Source organism: Papilio machaon, chromosome W, assembly GCF_912999745.1.
Source record: "Papilio machaon chromosome W, ilPapMach1.1, whole genome shotgun sequence".
Lineage (NCBI taxonomy): Eukaryota > Metazoa > Arthropoda > Insecta > Lepidoptera > Papilionidae > Papilio > Papilio machaon.
In genome coordinates, this window is record NC_060015.1 from 1,777,443 (window position 1) to 1,790,031 (window position 12,589).

A 12,589-nucleotide genomic window follows, 5' to 3' on the forward strand; every position below is an offset into this window, starting at 1 on the left:
TGGTATTCTGGAAAACACCCGCAATGTCCGACATTTGACCTTTGTTCCCAACATAAGGTTCCTGGAGCAATAGGATTGAGTATTTTCTCTGAATTGCTGTACAAATTGTGTCTTTAGTGGCTGCGTATCCGCGTCCCAAATTTGCCTGAATAATTTTAATTCTTGAGTAGGTATTGTCCATGCCCTATTCGTTAACAATAATTTACTCTAGATCTAGCAATCCTATCCCATTTCTGCCATAAGGGGCATTCCGCACTATATGCCGGATGATGTGGCGCTGACGTATTTCCATCCCTGAAGCAATTATTGCATTGTGGCGGTCCATCCCTTCTGGGGCAGTCCCGCGTGTCATGGTGGTCTGAACAATACCCGCAGGTAAGTAAACCTGTGCAAACTCTGGCCATATGCCCGTAGCCTAAACATTTGTAGCATTGTATGATCGGCGATTGGTCGCGTGCTACAAGCACCTGGAACCCAACTCTCACCCTCTGATCCAACAAGGTCCTCCACATTTTAGGGTCGACTTCCATGATTACGTTGGTGAGTATATCGTTCCTTCCTTTAGTGCGCTTTAAAATCTTTATATATCGTTGTTCGACTGGTATGTTATCGATTAGAGATCTATTCTGTTTGAGTAATGCTTCGACCACTTGCGCATCATTAAGATCTTTTGCAAGCCCGATTAACTTCAATAACGGTGGCTTGTTGGGCAGTTGTTTAGCCGACAAGGTTTCATCAGCTTGCCTGAGAGCTTCACTAAAGCTTCTCTGTTCCACTTCGGATTCGCAGCTGACGATTACGCGTTGGTTTTTTGATCTTCTTATTGCTGATACTCCAATGCCTCGGTCCACGACATTAACGCTGGCTTTTAATTTCTGAACGATGTCATCGGACGTATGACGTGGGTCCAGCGATTCGACCAAGACGTTGTATCTCGGGACCGGTGGCGCTCTGCGAGTCACTTGAGCGTAAGAGCGTTCGTGCTCAGGTCGAAACCCTGCATTTGGCTGACTACTATCATCCTTATCCGGTCCTGAATTCGTTGCAGGGGATACCACTTGAACAGGACGCGACGAGAGGTCTGATAGCTGTTGCCTTATTTCAGTGAGCATGATCTCCGAGTCAAGAACATTAGACCTTTCATTACTATGTAAGCGAGCTTGTAATATATCTCTAAGTTCCATTCTCTCTTTTTTAGCTTCCTCGAAATGAGTAAGAACAGGGGCGAGCGATTCCTCAATTGTTTGTTGGGTAAGCAGCTTAATGGAGTCTCGGGACTTGAAAATGAAAATGAAAATGAAAATGATTTATTGGCTTAACAATACATTGTACAAATTTAAACAAGTGTTGGGAATTCCATTTAAGTATCCGGTAGGTACTTGTGATAGGAAGTCCCGCTCTTCCATGTAACTACATTGTGATGGTAACTTAACCTGTACAATCTAAGAATTATACAAAAACAAAATATAATAAAATAAGTAATGTGTGCGAGAGTATGTGCGTTGAGTGTATATGAGAGTAAATTTCGTGTGTGTGTGTGTGTGTGTGTGTGTGTGTGTGTGTGTGTGTGTGTGTGTGTGAGTGAGTGTGTGTAAGTTTGTACATGTGTCAGTGTAATAAGGCGCAGATTTCATATTGTTGGTATTGTTTGAATCAACGTTTCAGTCTCATCATAAGTTTTAGTCATCAACCAGTCAGTTACAGTCTTTTTGCATTTTGAGAATTTAAGGGGGTAAATGTTAATTTCTTTGTTTATTAAATTGTATAAATAAGAGGATAGTCGTGGGTATTGTCTAGCAGCAAAAGTAGAATTTACTTTGATAACATTTACTACATTTCTTCTTCTTTTTTTATCTATCTTTGGGTCATATTTTAATGATTTATGAAATTTTAATATAGTTTGTAAGATAAATAATTTTCTGACAGTCAGAACTTCAGCAATTGTATAAAGGTTTTCTGTTGGAAATCCATACGGTTTAAAATAAATAACTTTTAGGAGGGATCTTTGGGACCTTTCAACTTCCAAGAATTTAACCTTGGATGCTCCACCCCAGATCGGTAAGCAGTACGTTATAACTGATTGGGCAAGTGAAATGTAAATCTGTCGTAAAATATCTATTGGGGCTACATGTCTTAAGGTCTTAAAGGTCCACATAAGTTTCCGCAACCTGCACAAGATAAGTTCTATATGATCATGCCAAGAAAGGCGCTGGTCAACCATCACACCAAGATATTTAATATGCTTTACTTTGTCAATGGCTGTGCATGTACATGTGTGGTTATTAGAATCTGAACACTTATGAATTTTTATTGTAAAATTGTCTGGCGGTTGGGTTCTGTCATATTTGGTAAAGCAGACGTAGTTTGTTTTTTTAGTGTTTAAAGTTAACAAGTTAGAGTCCAACCAGCCTGCTATCCGCTTTAGCTCACATTCAGCATTTGTCCGCACACTATCCCACGTTTTACCGTAAAAAACTATAGCCGTGTCATCTGCGTAGGAGAAAATGTGTCCATTATGAACCTTGATATTGCAAAGATGATTTATGTATAGGAGGAATAAAGTTGGACCGAGTACACTACCCTGGGGAACCCCATAGGTGATGGTCTCCGATGAACTAATGAAATCACCTATTTTTACCTTCTGTTTACGATTAGTCAAGTAGTCATTGAAAAGACTAAGAGGTTGGCCTCTAATGCCAATCTCCTCCAGCCTGTGCAATAGTATGGAGACAGAAACAGAATCGAAAGCGTTTTTTAAGTCTAGGAAGACACCCAGACATTTGTCACCATTGTCTACTTTGTTAGTAACAAGAGAAGCTAGTTGCAAGATAGCGTCCTCTGTGGACATGCCTTGCCTAAACCCAAATTGCGATGACGATATGATATTGTTCTTACTAAGGTAATTTACTAGTCTAAAATTAATAATTTTTTCTAATATTTTTGAAAGGGGCGTTAGAACTGATATCGGTCTGTAATTTGTTATAACCGTCTTATCTCCACTCTTGTGCACAGGGGTGACTATAGCTTGCTTTAATGCAGAAGGAAAAATACCCTGCTCAAAGCATAGATTGACAAGGTAGGTAATGATTGGGACAATAAATTCATGTGCTTCTTTAAGAAAGGCAGTAGGTATGTCATCCGAGCCAGAGGCACTAGTTGACTTTAAACTCATCAGAACTTTGCGCACCTCCTGATCATCGGTATTAAGAAGAACAAACGATGTAGTGGGTTGGGTTGAATTTTGAATTTGTTTATTAGTTGCTTGTGGTGAATGTTGTAGTGAAATAGCATTAGCCAATTTTTCACCAACCATAACAAAATGATTATTTACACTAGATACTACCTCATAAGGGTTTTTTGCTATTTCCAATAACTCAACGTTTTGTGTCTTAACTAGTCTCCGATTAGTAACTTCATTAATAGCCTTCCATAGCTTCTTAGAATCTTTACGTGCTGCAAGTAATTTTTCTCGTTCGTATTTACGCTTAATTTTTTTAATTAAACAGTTGCAATAGTTTCTATACCTTTTAAATGTAATTTTAAGGATATCGTTATGTGGGTCAAGTTTCAGCTTTTTTTGGATTAAGTTTCTGTTACGAATACATCGCAGTAAACCAATGGTCATCCATGGTTTTAGCATTTGATTTTTTAAAGGTATTAGTTTTTTAATAGTGTGGATCTTGAGACATTCTTGTATAGTTTTTATTAACGTATCTGTAAGTAAGTTTGGATTTTTTAGAGTTAACAGTTCAGGTAGATTATGTTCCAAATGATCAAGTGCATTTTTTGTATTTAAGGTCGTTCTAGTTTTAGTTTTAATTAATTTATTAGAATGTATTTTATTAGTTATTTTTAAAATGTTCATGAAGTGGTCGGTAACAGTGGTATTAGCAATAGCAATAGTTGCCGTGTAATTTTCGGGTTGCAGCTTTAGGATGACATGGTCAAGACAGCTTGGACCTCTAGTTGGAAGTGAGTGTCCTGGCAAAAGTCCATGCATGGCAAGCATGTTTAGATAACCTAGTCTGTTTAAGCGCTCGTGTGATTTTTCTTCTACTCTATAGATTAAGTTGATGTTTATATCACCAACGATGATTACATTTTTGTTATTTTTAATATTTCCTAAATATACGTCCAGTGATAAAATAAAGTCATTTGCATTAGCAATAGAAGGAGAGCGATAAATAGCAAGGATAGTGACGTGAGGTAAGCTAATTTGTAAACAAGACGCGTGCGTTAAGTTTACTTCAGTAACAGTAGCCCTATGGTTGTTTTTGAGAAACGCAACCACCCCATCTGCTTGGTTGAGATGAACTGTTGTCGCATATGTATTATAATAAGGTATATGGGGTATATTCTTGTCAGTTCTCAGCCAACATTCACTGAGAATGATTAAATCTATTTCAAACTTTAAAAGGGCTAGATTTATTTGCAAATCATCAAAATTAGTGTAGACACTTCTGATGTTTTGGCAAATAATAGTAAAATCATTTTGTGTTACATTTAACAGACTAGAAATGTTTTCGATGTTATCAACATGTACATTTGCAATTTCTAAGTTGTCTACTTCATTAATGTTGTTGAGAAGATCAATAATTGGTGTCTAAGAAAAACAAACACAGTGTAACTAGAGAGTATAGCATTTTAAATACAGTGCAATTTCCAATAACTGACTGAGTTTTATGTGTGAATGTGACTGAATTTGTATGTAAGTGAAGGTAGTAGTGTAGTGAAAAATTGTTATTGCGATATATGAAAGTATGCGCGAACAAATTAAGATAGAAGGTATATAATAATCTTGTGAGGAAAGGCGATGCGTCATCATAGCTGTATAAGTCTAGTCATATTAAATTCATGAGACTATTCACTTGAGCTTCATTTTTTATTATTATAATTCGTGAGTTCTCATCTTTCCGGACGTATACTCTTCCGTAAGCAGTCCAGCAAAATTTGTACTGCTTTGTCCTTGCCAGGTCGCGAGCCAGGAAGTGTAGCCGTGCACCTTTTGCCGTCAGTTGTTCAGATGTAAAGATTGGTGTGTCCCTGTTGACAGTGATGCCTAGGTGTTTGGCACATAGCTTTTCTTTGTGTCTTGTGTTGTAGGATTTTGCCATCTTAAGGAAATCCGCTTTTTGAATAGAGGATGACATTTCCACTATGATCGGTTGATTTTTTGCTTCTACTTTCTTATTCTTTGCTCGAATACGGTAGATATCTTTTATGTCGTGCTTCTCTACTTTACAACCAATAGTTTCTGATAAATGACCAACCATTTTAATGAGGTCCTCTTTAGATTCTTGAGGCATATGTGGCACATTTTTTATTTCAACATTCATTTTACGATTTTCTCTTTGGAGATCCTCTATTTTGTCTTCTAGGATAGTGATGTAATCTTTATCCTTTTTAGCTTGAATCTCCATTATGTCAATTTTATTTTTTAATTCTTCATGTTGCGCCGATAGGAAGGCTATAGATTTTTCAATATTGTTGTTTGATGTTTTGATTTCAGAAAGAGTAGGAAAAATCTTTTTAATGTCACTACTCTGCGCCGCCAACATTGAAGATATCATTTTCTTTACTTCTTCTCTGAAGGCGTTAAAATCAACCTCGCAATCCGGTTCTCTAGCTCTTTTAGTCCTTTGAGAGACATATACAGGTGATAGAAATTCTTGCGTAATATTCGACTCCGAAACAGATCTACTACTATTTAATGCCGACTCCATTTTTTATAACAGCTACGTCGGAGCGTGGCCCGGCGCGTCGAATATTTATTTCAAAGTCCAACACACAACAGACTTAATTTCAAATTAAAATTTTCTGATCAATCAATCTCAATAAAATCTTATGAACAAAAAAGTCCGTACACGTTGGATTAGAACGCGGTGCAACACGGCGCTAAGCGAAGTTAAGTCCACAGTCTTCAAGTTAGGCCAAACCGTACAGTTTCAATGTCAGTGAATTTTTAAGTTGTTAATAAGATTTATGATTTTAAAGTTATGAAGCGGGTAGGTACTTTACAAATGGTGAATGTCATTTGCAACTTCACTTATATAGTCACTAAAAATATTGTCTGATAAAATAGATATCACACTGTTTTTACACCACATTTATTACACTTACTATAGTTTGTGTATGTTTTACTTATGATATTATCAAAGTTAGCACACAGGGTCACTTTAAACCGCGTAAAAGTATTTTTTATTTACGGAGCACTGTATAACACGTCTACTCTCATCGCGGTGGAGGGACTTGGTTGAGGAAATCATGGATTGGTGTGTTATGAAGTAGTGATTTATGTCGGATACTTCCTTTTGCAATTTGTTGATGGTGTCTTCTAGGTTAGGTGTTGGAGGTGCTGTCGGCTGATATTCTAGTGCAGGAAGCTGTGGCCTAACTTCTTTGGGGCCATGCCATCGCTCAATATCCACTCTAATGCTACATAGCTGCTCCAGGACAGTCTCCATTTTCGTGGCCAGTTCGCCGAGCTGAATATTGGTGGATTGGGGCCCGGCCGCCCCTGACGCATGAAAAATTCTTTCCTTAACTATGGTTGCGGGAAGTGGTCGAGCAGAGAGCTCCTTCAACTCGCAGTAGGTATTGGCTATTGTTTTTAAAGGTCCGGCTAGTTCAAGATTAAGCCAGTTTTTAATTTGCTCAGCTGTTTTGAGAGAGCATGCTGTGTTTTCCTCGAGGGCTTTGAGCTTGTCAGCAAGATTATTTTGTATAGCTGTGAGTTCTTTAGAATGGGCCCTCTCACACTGTACAAGCTCTCTTGCGGCTTTCCCTTTTTCTTGTTCGAGAGCAACCATCAACCTTGCTCGCGATTCGGTCAGGCAGAGGACAATCTCATACAATCCTTGGAGACAATCGTTTGCTTCAGTCTTGCACTCTTTTTTCATATTGCCCGCCTTCTCTAGGGCATTTTTGCCTAGCTGCAAGTATTCGTTTGCCCGTTGTGTGGCCGAGTCTATGTTTATGCCTGGACTTTTTTCCGTAAAAGGTAAAATGCTCGCTCGTGCGCTTAATGCGCTATCGGCGTCTGACCACTCTTCAGCAGTGCCCTGAAGCTCTTGCGTTGGAGTGGGGGATCCCCCACTCGAGTTATCTTCTCTAGGGGCGTCGGTTGTACAGGCCAGTCGCTTAGGTGCGGTGCAAGATTGTGTACCTATTGAGATATTTTCCCTGCGCACACTAGGGCCGCCGTGTACTGATGAGGTTGGTTTTTTTGGCTTGAAGGATGGTGCATTTTGCAGCGAAGTCGATTTCGGTGAAGGTTTTTTGTCTGAAGATTTTTTTCCTGACAATTTTTTATCTATTATGTTTTTGTCCGACATCTTTATATTTCGTTTCTATTTAGTGTTACGCTTAACCGATTTATAGGATCAATATATCAGTGTTCTTATTTCAATTAGGTCTTTCATGTGATATGTAATCTTAGTCCTAGCGCGTCGGGAACAGAAACCACGTGGCCACGTGGTTTTGCAAAAAGTTACTATAACTTCGCGAATCAACGTTAGAAAAATCCAGAATAACCACTGTCCACTAGAGGTCAATTAGGCGCGTCGAATGAGCTATAGAAAAGTACACTTTATTGATTGTTTTATCGCAGCGTTTCACTTTTAAGGTACAAATTTAACGTTTTTAACACGTTTTTGCGAATAACTATCACAAACTTTCAGCAATTAATTTTCTGTTTCTAGGTACGTATACAGTGTCAAAATACGCACAATTTGATGTATCACACAGTAGGTTTCGATCACTATTTACCAATTTTCTGATTTTTTAGCGCAGAGCGTCCCCGAAACGCGTGCGTACGGGTCGGCGCCTGGCACGCAACTTGGCCGAAGGCGAAGAATCGGCGAAGGCCATTCGGTTTAAACCGTGGGCGACGCGAGATGGGAACTGTGGTCCGGATCAGGCAGTGGTCTGACGAGCCCAAAGGGGCTTCGACGGAAACCTTATAGCTGTCCGGATGTGAAGTCAGCAGAAGGTCCAACAGGGAAGGTGTATGGTCTTCGACATCTGGGATTCGCGTGGGCGAGGTGACCAGCTGTGTCAGGTCATAAGACAAGGCAAAGTCGTGGACAGATCTCCCCGCATGATCGGTGGTACGAGAGCCAAGCCAATCGGCATGGTGGGCGTTGAAGTCGCCTAGTACCACGATTTCAGCGTAGGGGATCTGCGCCAGAACGGAATCTGTAGCCGTTTGGACTTGCTCCATGAGTCGGTCTGTTTCGGTATTACCGCTATGGGACCTATAAAGGCACGCATAGACCCGCGGATGGTCGTCGCCATCTACGCGCAGCCATAAAAGAGATAGGTCCCTACCTTCAAGAAGGCTGAGGCGACGAGAACAGATATCCTCTCTGACGTACACGCATACCCCAGCCCGGGGCAAAAAGGACTGTTCTAATTTGTATCCGGGGCAGGACAGATACGAGGTGTCCGCCGGAGAGGATATCTGCGTCTCGGTAAGGAAAAGCAAGGCCGGCTTTGCCGTCCGGAGATGGTAGTGGACGGCCTCCAAGTTGGAATGGAGCCCCCTGATATTGCAGAAGTCCACGGCATGGGTGACAGGGGGTGCTGAAAGTGCCTTGCTTCGTTTGCCCCGACCTTTGCAAGCGAGCGGAATGGTGCCCCCCCCAGAATACGCGGGGCGGCCCGTGCGCCTACCCCCAGACTCCGAGCGGGAGTTCAGGCGTAAGCGCACGGAGGGGGATTCTCCAATACCAGGGGTATTGGTACCCCCCTGGGGTATTTTATCTTTCAATCCCACTGCCATGCTGTATTAAGGGGGGGGGGGGGGGTTTAGGCCTCCGGCACCACACTCATCAGACGAAACGCGGAATTGCTCCCACTTCACGCCTGTCTTCTGTGTGGTCGTGGTTTTTCACCGGGCGAGCCGGCCAATTCGTGCAACAGATAGCGCTGAAAGCAAAAATGTCCCTAATTTTCGCAACAAATTTTGAAGCTATATTCAAAATCTACTAGTCTTCTAGTTATTTAAAAAAAAAAAAAAATGGGACCCACCTGCAAGCACTTCCTTTAGATTAAAATATTTTTCATCAAAATCGGGCCACCAGGGGCGGAGTTTCGCGGTAACACACATAAAAAAAAAAAAAAAAAAATACAGTCGAATTTATAACCTCCTTCTTTTTGAAGTCGGCTAAAAATTATTATTATTATTATTATTATTTGTTTACACACTGGCAGCTAACTAGCTGATGCGTGTGTCGAATAGTTTGGAGATATCTTGTTTATCAAGTCTGTTTTTGAAAGAGTTTATTGATGGAGCCATTACTACATTCTCTGGGAGTTTGTTCCAAGCCACAACTACTCTGTTGGGCAAGAAATGCTTCATTGGGTTTCTTTTGGCTGAAGTTTCCCAAAGTTTCAAGGGATGACCACGTAAGCGTTCGTTGTCGTTTGGGATATAAATGTCTTTGAGGCTGGACACATCGTAATAGTCAGTAAGGATTTTATAGGTTTCAATTAACATGCCCCTTTGTCTGCGCTGTTCTAGTGTCGTAAGGCCAAGAATTTTGAGACGCTGTTCATAGGGTAAGTTACGCAGTGCATGCACCATCTTAGTAGCCCTTCTCTGTACGTTTTCAATGAGTTTAATGTCTTTTTTGAAGTATGGATCCCAGATAATGTAGGCGTGTTCGAGGAGAGGTCTGATATAGGTTATGTATATCTTAATAAAGGTCTTAGCTGTGAGAAATTTAAAAGCCTTGCGAATTATATAGATGATCGAATTGGTTTTTTTTACAACCACTTGTACATGAGTTTCCCATTTAAGATCGTTGGATACTGTAACTCCCAAGTCTCTTTGTGTTTCAACAGCGGTTAGTTGTTTATCACCAAGATAATATACTTGCTGAGGATTGTTGTTACCAATGTGCAGCACGGTGCATTTGTCTATATTTAAAGTTAGAAGCCAGTCTTGGGTCCATTTAAATATCGCATTAAGGTTGTTCTGTATGGCTTTCCAGTTGATTTTGGGGTTGGCAAAAAATTTGGTATCATCAGCAAAAAGCGAAAGAGGAAGTTGCAGAGTATTTTCCAAGTCTGTGAGATACAAGATAAAGAGCAATGGCCCAAGTACTGATCCTTGAGGAACACCACTAAGTACACTTCGAGGACCGGACATGACTTTACCAATGCGCACTCGAAAGGTTCTGCCAGAGAGAAAGTCACATATCCAGGCTAAAATGTTTCCACGTATGCCAAGGTGCTCCAATTTGTGAGTAAGGCGTTTGAGAGGAACACGGTCAAATGCCTTCTCATAATCTAAATAAATAACATCTGTTGGCTGTCCATCATTATGGTTCCGTGTCCACTCGTTTAAGCAAGCTAATAAATTTGTTGTAACAGAACGTTTTGGGATAAAACCATGCTGTTTGTCCAGAGTAATTTTTTCTTGCTTTAGAAATTCTCTTATTTATTTATTTATTCTTTAGCACTTTTATAAGTACAAGGAGGACTTAATGCCTAAAGGCATTCTCTACCAGTCATCCGGTATATGAGAGGAAAGTATAATTATGTGCAGGGCAGATATGAATTGAAGATACTATTTTACTAATACAATATTATGTAATACAGTAATATATTAGAAATAAATAAGTATAAATAAAATATTGTATATAATATTAATAAAACATTGTACATGTAGAAGAAAAAGAATAAGATACATAAAAACTCTAGATTAATAAGTACAATAATAAGCGATAACAGCGAGAAAGCTACTTATGAATGGAGTCTCATAACATAATGATGCCGAATCAGACGCTTGAAAATAATTTTGGAGGAGGCTCTTTTAATGTTAGGTGAAAGATCGTTCCACAGTCTAACAGCTGTCACAGAGAAGGATTTATCCAAGAAGGACGAGTGATGAATAGGCGCGGATAGTGAGAGATTATCAGAGGACCGAAGAGAAAGCTCGTGATTTTCACACAGAAATTTGAAGAAGTCTTTTAAATAAGTGGGGTAATTTGTATCATTTAATACAGAGTAAAGAGTGCAGAGAATACGAACGTTCCTACGTTCTCTGATGGGCAGCCATTTTAGTTTTGATCGGAAATCCGACACATGATCGAACTTGCGAAGACCATAAATATATCGTATGCAGTTATTAAGTAGTCTATCCAGCTTATTCAGTAAGTCGGTATTTAGATCAATAAAACAAACGTCGGCATAATCAATAATGGGAAGAAGAAGGGAATTTACTAAAGTAAGCTTTGTTTTGACGGGGAGGAAGTGTTTAAATCGGATGATAGAATGGAGAGATGCATAGAATTTGCGACAAATGTCTTTGACATGGGCTGACCATCGCAGCTCGGAGTCAATAATGACACCCAGATCCTTGACTGTGCTCGTAAACGGGATGACACAACCGTTGAGTGAAAGGGACGGGATGTCATCAGTAATGATTTTAGTTAACTGGCGGGAACTACCTATTAAGATTGCTTGGCATTTGTGTGGGTTAATTACGATGCCGTATGCTTCAGACCACTTTTGGAGACGAGACAGGTCATTATTCAGTGATAATATAGCAGAATTTAGGTCATTGACTGATGCAGCACTATATAATTGCAGGTCATCAGCATACATGTGGTAATTACTTTTGAGATGAGGGGAAAGCAGATTTATAAAGAGAGAAAAAAGGAGAGGGGACAGTAATCCGCCCTGGGGGACGCCCGTGTCCACTTCAAGCCAGTCGGATATAGTCTGACCACATCGAACAGCTTGACTGCGACCACGCAGATATGAACTGAACCAGTCAATGGAGAAGGGAGAGAAATACAGCTGGCTTAAAAGAGCTAGAAGGAGATCGTGGTCGACAGCATTGAAGGCGTTACTGAAATCAACAAGGACAAGCACTGTTATCATTTTAAGTTCCATGTTGGAACGAATATCCTCAGTAATTTTTAATAAAGCTGTTGTAGTACTGTGACCTTTGCGGAAACCGGACTGGAAAGGATTAAACACTTTGGCATTAGTGAGGAAGTCATTGATTTGAGTGAGGGCAACTGATTCTATGATTTTGGAAAGAAAAGGTAGAATTGATATAGGTCTGTACTCGCTAGGTAGAATGGGGTTAGGTGTTTTAGGGAGTGGTATCACATGGGCTTTACGCCATAGTGCTGGAAAGGTACTAGACGTGAGGGAGAAATTTACAATATGTGTGATAATAGGTAGTACTTGGTCAATAATGTGCATCAACATGACCCGTCCAATGTCGTCGCATCCCACAGCTTTGGTTTTTAGGGAGTTAAATACTTTTCTGATACAGTCTTCACTAGCTGGCGCAAAATAGAAAGGAGTCGAAATAGAAGGGGTTTGTATAGATTTAATTTCATTGAGGGTGTCGGATTTCATTGATGGGGAAATTTTAGAAATGTTAGTGAAGTGGGAATTTAAGGTATTGCAATCAATATTAATTTTACTATCCGTAGGCAATTGCTGACCTACTCCGAGAGACCTCAAAAATTTCCACAAAGCAGCGGGAGAAGAATTTTCAATCTGCTGGTTAATATATCGACGTTTAGCGTTACGAATAAGCTTATTGCAAAGATTACGGATAACT

At 40.0% G+C, this 12,589-nt stretch overlaps 1 protein-coding gene across 1 annotated transcript; it reads right to left on the reverse strand.

The window, feature by feature from the left end:
• Positions 1-161: 161 nt before the first annotated feature.
• Positions 162-7,647, reverse strand: LOC123723284. Its single transcript, XM_045685861.1, has 2 exons — positions 6,246-7,647; positions 162-1,274 (listed from the first exon to the last, which is right to left on the reverse strand). Exons 1-2 carry the CDS (start codon positions 7,332-7,334, stop codon positions 192-194), a joined length of 2,172 nt encoding a protein of 723 aa, XP_045541817.1. The 5' UTR covers positions 7,335-7,647; the 3' UTR covers positions 162-191.
• Positions 7,648-12,589: the final 4,942 nt, after the last annotated feature.